The sequence below is a fragment of the Entelurus aequoreus genome, linkage group LG20, assembly GCF_033978785.1.
Source record: "Entelurus aequoreus isolate RoL-2023_Sb linkage group LG20, RoL_Eaeq_v1.1, whole genome shotgun sequence".
Lineage (NCBI taxonomy): Eukaryota > Metazoa > Chordata > Actinopteri > Syngnathiformes > Syngnathidae > Entelurus > Entelurus aequoreus.
This window is the reverse complement of record NC_084750.1, coordinates 22,532,575-22,539,350: the sequence shown is the minus strand read 5'-3', so window position 1 is coordinate 22,539,350 and position 6,776 is coordinate 22,532,575. Positions and strand designations below refer to the sequence as shown.

Here is a 6,776-nt window from a genome sequence, read left to right as displayed (position 1 = left end):
CTGCTTTAAAACCAAGTGCGTTAAAAATAACTGCTATTTCCGGGTCATGTGACAGGAGGCGGTGCCTATCCCACGACCGACTTCCGTTACGTCATTTCCGCGTCTCTTTCCGGCGAGAGTCCAAACAAGCCCAGACATGCCCGTAAGTTAACGTTCGCTGAAGTACGAATCCACCTTTAAAAAGTGTCTAAAAACTGGTATTCTATTTCATTTTGAGCAACGACGTCTGTTCTTTTGTGTTGCCGTCGAGTTGGCGTGCACCAAAGTGTGGAACTAAATCACGGAGATTGGACGCAACATGGCGTAACACGTGGACAGCCAACAAAGCGGCCCACGCTGCGTGGTGGCAGGATTTTGTGTTTCCACGTCGTTTTCTTTGTTTTTCAGCTTGCAAAGGATCTGTTGCATCCCAGCCCCGAGGAGGAGAGGAGGACACACAAGAAAAAACGTCTCGTCCAGTGCCCAAATTCATACTTTATGGATGTTAAATGTCCAGGTTGGTAAAAAAAAAAAAATGTGTATATTATGTTTAATAGTCATACTATTCGTAATAAAACTGATTATTTCCCCCTATAAATATTACATATGTTAGGGCTGGGCGATATGGACGAAAAAGTATATCTCGACATATTTTTACTTAAACTCGATATTCGATATATATATTCCCGTGAAAATATACATATTTTATTAACCCAGTTAGTCAAGATGGGTATTAACGTCACAAAAAAAGAAACTGTTTAAGTAGCACACCATTACATAACATAAATAAAATAGAAAAACAAAGAATGTATACATAAAATAGAAAATATTTCTATATAATTAAATAACATAGCTGTGCATATAGTAAAAAAATTATCAAACTCAGATATATATATAAAAAAAATTGCAGGCACTTTTTAATTCCCAGCTAATGTCTTGTTCTTAAACACCAATGGAAATGAAATGTAGCATTTAGACAGGCTATACTGTAGCAAAAGTCATGTCTGCCACACTCATGTGTTCTTAAATGTGTATTCCATATCGAGAGCAGTTTTAATTTGGGCTTACATGGTAAACAACTCAAATGAATGTGTTATCCAGACGCATACATTTGTCCAAATGTGGCCAAGTAGACGCATTGTGGGTTTCCTGGGCGTCGTCTACATCGCTAAAAGAACAATCTAAGAGAATTCTCTGCCATATTCCACTAGTTTTTCTAAATATACAAATCGCCCGCTTGAAAATTCTCTTCTATTCACAGACTCTCTCGTCATCAAATAGCGGCGTTTGGTAATTTTAACGTGAAATAAATTATATCGATATTACGGTATTTTATTAATTCATATCTTGTTTAAAAATATATAGATATATCTTACAAACTCGATATATCGCCCATCCCTACTTATGTTTTTCATATACCATATTTTTACATTCCATAATATAGTGGAAATTTAATACTGGGTAGGGCTGGCCGATATGGACGAAAAAGTATATTTTTACTTAAACTCGATATTCCATATATATCTCGAAATATTTTTCAGTGAAAGTATACATAAAGATGTTCATTTTTGAGCGATATTCAGTAAAATTGAAGTGAATGGCAACTGTACTGTAAACAGTCAGTGGCACTTTTATTAACCCAGTTAGTCAAGATGGGTATTAACAGCACAGAAAATAAACGTCTTAAGTAGTACATAATTACATAACATAAATAAAATAGAAAAATATTATTTCTTTGTAAAATAAATAATATAGCTGTGCAAATACGAAATGTATCAAACTCAAGATATAAAAAAAATCCATTTGCAGGCAGGCACTTTGTGATTTCCCTTCCTGGTTCAATGACCCGCCCTATCCTGCCTCTTGATAGGCCTGTCCATAACTAATCGTGACTCATCATAGTAAACAACCAACCAATCATGGATGTTCTTATACGTGCAAGCAGTCTTGGGAGGAAGGGGAGGGGTTTAGTAGCCCATGGAGGGGGAGCTGGGCAGAACAAGGAACACAACAAATAAGCGGCGTTTGGTAATTTTAACCTGAAATTAATCATATCGATATTACGATATTTTCTTAATCATATCTTGTTTAAAAATATATTGATATATCTTACACTCGATATATCGCCCAGCCCTACTACTGAGGTTACTTTGCCTTTATGTGTTGCCCTCTCATTTATGTCAGTAGTGGTGAGGGTGTCAAATAAGGCATACAGAATCCTTGTGGCTGCCATTTAAAAATGAGTTTGATTCCTGACTCCTTTACAAGCGCTGCCACAAGCACACAAATATGTGTTATGTGTCATAAGCATCCAACATTAAAGTACCTTTTATGTAATGTTGTATTCTGTGTTACAGGTTGCTACAAAATCACGACCGTGTTCAGTCACGCACAGACTGTGGTGTTGTGTGTCGGCTGCTCCACGGTCCTCTGCCAGCCTACGGGGGGTAAAGCACGTCTGACAGAAGGTATGAAACTCTTCAAATGTATTATAATTATATCTTAACACATTAGAATGGTATGACATCAGAGGGTTGGTCTTAAACTGGGTAAGAGGCTATTTAACAAACAGGAAGCAATATGTGAAGCTCGACGAACACACGTCCACAACGCTACAAATATCTTGTGGCGTACCCCAGGGATCAATACTGGGACCAAAATTGTTCAATCTCCATGTAAACGACATTTAAAGTTAGTATTTGCAGGGGGTGTGGTATTAGTGGGGACAAGTGTTTTGCATCATTTAGACCACATTGGTTTGACTACGGCCCGTTTGAAAAACCGCCATAATGTTGAAGTTACTTTTCCTGTTTAATCCACAATTTAATCACTCACTGCGGCAATCGTTTTTACTTTCTCTTCTCATTCCATACAAAGATATAGATATCCTTTAATTTTCTCATAAATCGACAGTGCGCCTTTTAACCAGGTGCGCCGTATGTGTGTATTCATTCTGGTTGTGCTTTCCGGCCTTGACTGTTCAACAAATGACGCTAGCAAGTAACACCAAAACTTTTATGTTTCACTTAAAACATTACACATGGCGCTCAAAAGTCTGTTAAAATGTTTTAGTATAGCTTTGATATGCTACGAAACAGCACCGCTTGATGGAACACTGAGCATTACGGCTACTGTAGTCAGACGTACTGTGCTTCAACATACGGTATTATTATTATGGTGTGTGTAAGGAGTCCAAAATGGCACCCATTAGGAGACATTATATGGTGTTTTGTAATATTATGCAAAATTTACCTATTAGTACCTGCTGATGTGTATTTGTGATCTGCATAAGTCCTGAAAATTTGCGTGTGTCCGCCATTGTAACCTGCGCCGTAGTCAGACACTTTTTCTTTAACCTGTTGTTGTGGTGCATCTGTCTTTCGTGGTTGCCATTCCTAATATAAGTTAGAAATAGTGTTGTCCCGATACTAATATTTTGGTACCGGTACCAAAATTAAGTCGGTACTTTTCTAAATAAAGGGGACCCACAAAAAACTGCATTATTGGCTTTATTTTAACAAAAAATCTCACAGTACATTAAACATATGTTTCTTACTGCAAGTTTGTCCTTAAATAAAAGGGGATGTATTGATACCGCTTAGTCCTAGTTCATGATTGATATTTTTTCAGCTTTGTGGTGTTGCCTCTCAACAATAGTGTCCTACTTATAGCTGTAAATAATTTGGCTTTCTCGAATGCAAAAGTTCAGATGTTAACCAAGGTGCACCTCTCAACAGTTAGTTAATGCAAATTCGAAAACCTTGGAAAAGAGTGTGAAGATTTTTAATTCTGTGGTATTTTGGGGTAGCGTGACATAGCCAATCTGTGCCGAATCCATCTGTAGAGTTTTAAACCATTGCCTTTGTGTTGCCCTTTCAGTGAATCAGTCGTGAACAGGGTGTCAACTAAGGCAGACATTGATTCTTGCAGCTGTGACAGAAATTCATCATCAGCGATGCGTTTCTACACCGCATGCTGCAAGCACAAACAAAACGCGACGTTTACGAGGGTAAACGGAGGGGAGCGGAGGGAATGTATTCAGGAGGCTGTCGTTAAATTGTGATCCATATAAAAGGCGTTCAGAAACAGAGTTTCTGGTCTGTGTTAGTTGTGGAGCATCCTGCCTGGTTTTTGTCTTCCTATCCTGCTGCCATGATAGGTGACAGGAGACACTACATTTGTCAGGCTGGCATTCTAATCGGGCAGATTGAATGAGGACACGCTCACAAGAGGGCGATCTGTGCTCTAAAGCCAGGTTTGTCTTAGTGGGAGAGGAGTTTGGAATGCAAATTAAAGATTTTAAAAGTTGACGAGTCAGCGATGATCTTTTCGATTAGTCGTACGGTTATTTCGTATTTTTTATACACCCCTTTGAGTCCATGCCGAGATTTCAACTCGTATTTCAAAAGCTATTGCAGTAAATTGTATCTAAAAACATGAATTACTTGGGACCTAATGGTTTTAATTTACTACAAAAAAGGTATTACTGCAATAAGTGCCCAAACTTTTTGCTTCCAAGGGCCAAAGTGAATATGAGCCACAGGCCAAACAGTGATTTTATTTGCTAAATGCAAGTAATAAACTTCCTGTTATCAGTGCAAATAATGCAATCAATGATTATGGGAGCTTTACAATACCTATTTTGGATTTGTTTGGATAAATTTACCCCGCGATGGGGAAATTATGTGGTTGCACGGCAGATAAACATTCACAAAAAATAAGGTCCACCCTAGGGCGGTTAAAAAAATAAGTTGTCTAATGTGATTAATCACAAAAAGTTATTGCATTAAAGCATATACTGTATTTTCTGCACTATAAGGCAGTCAAAGGCCTATAGTACAGTCATGCAACATAGATGTATCGTAGAATGAATGTGATCTCTTCTTCTGCCAGTTCATTGCAACTTCAGAATCAGAATAGTTTTTATTGCCATTGTTTGAGAACGGGTTCACAAACTAGGAATTTTTCTTGGTGCAATCGAGCAACATAAAACACATAACACAGAATAGGTAATAAAAAGAGCTGTAACATCGTCATAAATAAGAATAAATATTAAACTACCACAAAGCATACGGCCACAGAATGCTTGCTCATGCACAAGCACACACATACACAAAGTACAGTATATGTATCAATCATACAGCGCCTACATGACGTAACTGAATAAAGGTCTTTGTCCATGTCTTCCAGGATGTTCATTCAGGAGGAAACAACACTAGCTAGGATGGGAGTTGAGAAGAACGTGAGCTTTGTCATCAAGTGTCACTGCTGGGGAGTTGGTGCAGGGAAGCATGTGATGCTCATTATCCAATCATCATGCTTACACATTTTTGTGTCACAAATCGTTTTGCGCATGAGATAAATTAAATGGAGGTGGACAGACTATCAGGGAAAGATGACACAAACTCAGATGTCTAATAGTCATTTTAGGGAAGGGAGACACTGTGGCTCAACTTTAAATTACAATTGCTTTGTGTATGATAAATAGATTATCGCATGACTCTTGAAGATTAAAGTAAGTAAACATTAAAGTCAACATTGGATTTAGGGTGGGCCATATGACTTTTTGCCCTCTGACAAAGACTTGGTGGTGGTAAATTTTTTCTAACTGTTTTAACAGTTCGCCCCTTTTAATTAAGTTTCTTGTGAAAAGTTTTTATACAGTTGCACAAAATCATTAGCTAAACATATAAGAGGAACAAAATGTACTTAAGATATTTTATGCTGTTTTTTGTTGTGTATGTGTGTGCCATGTTTATTGACCAAATAAAACTTTGATAAAGTTGAATCTAATAGTTTGTGCGTCCTTGTCTAGCCTCAGTAGAACTTCAATAGTGGGACAAGAAATATTCTGTCTCTCGTACTTTCAAAGTATTTTGTGTGTTAATGTGTGATACATGTTATCTGTTCCAGTGTAGAGCTGGCAACAATGGAACATCTAGGACTAATTAAAAAAAAAAAGCATGAGCAGGCCACTTACTGTAAAACTACTCCCCACCCATGTCTCTTGACCAGTAAAGAGGGATGATAGAAGCTTCAGAATAAATGCTGGCACCTAGTGGTCAATTGCAAGAATGTGTGGGTACTTTAATTGTATAAATAATTTACAATAACACCATCTTAGTAAAATATGTAATATTTAACCAAATTGGTCATGTTGTGCTCTATAGCTAAGATGTTTTCCAGTTCTATGTTTTTTAATCACACTTCTTTGCGTCAGCACATACAAACAGGAATGTTTCTGCCATACAATTTGAACTCTCAATTGTTCCATTTCTGAGGTGTTTGACTAACTATTTCCACTGTATGCACTAGGGCTGTGAATCTTTGGGTGTCCCACGATTCGATTCAATATCGATTGGGGTCACGATTTGATTCAAAATCGATTTTTTTTTCAATTCAACACGATTCTCGATTCAAAAACGATTTTTTTATGATTCAAAAGGATTCTCTATTCATTCAATACATAGGATTTCAGCAGGATCTACCCCAGTCTGCTGACATGCAAGCAGAGTAGTAGATTTTTGTAAAAAGCTTTTATAATTGTAAAGGACAATGTTTTATCAACTGATAGCAATAATGTAAATTTGTTTGAACTATTAAATGAACCAAAAATATGACTTATTTTATCTTTGTGAAAATATTGGACACAGTGTGTTGTCAAGCTTATGAGATGCGATGCAAGTGTAAGCCACTGTGACACTATTGTTTTTATTTTTATAAATGTCTAATGATAATGTCAATGAGGGATTTTTAATCCCTGCTATGTTGAAATTGTAACTAATATTGATACTGTT

At 37.1% G+C, this 6,776-nt stretch overlaps 1 protein-coding gene and 1 non-coding gene across 2 annotated transcripts; both read left to right on the top strand.

Annotated features, from left to right (window-relative positions):
* Positions 1 to 49: 49 nt before the first annotated feature.
* LOC133636036 (small ribosomal subunit protein eS27-like) lies at positions 50 to 5,767 on the top strand. Its single transcript, XM_062029637.1, has 4 exons — positions 50 to 142; positions 388 to 496; positions 2,337 to 2,447; positions 5,170 to 5,767. The coding sequence occupies exons 1-4, from the start codon at positions 137 to 139 to the stop codon at positions 5,196 to 5,198; spliced, it is 255 nt and encodes an 84-aa protein (XP_061885621.1). The 5' UTR covers positions 50 to 136; the 3' UTR covers positions 5,199 to 5,767.
* Positions 2,131 to 2,266, top strand: LOC133637554 (small nucleolar RNA SNORA13). Its single transcript, XR_009823182.1, has one exon. It is a non-coding gene; the product is annotated as a small nucleolar RNA SNORA13 (small nucleolar RNA).
* Positions 5,768 to 6,776: the final 1,009 nt, after the last annotated feature.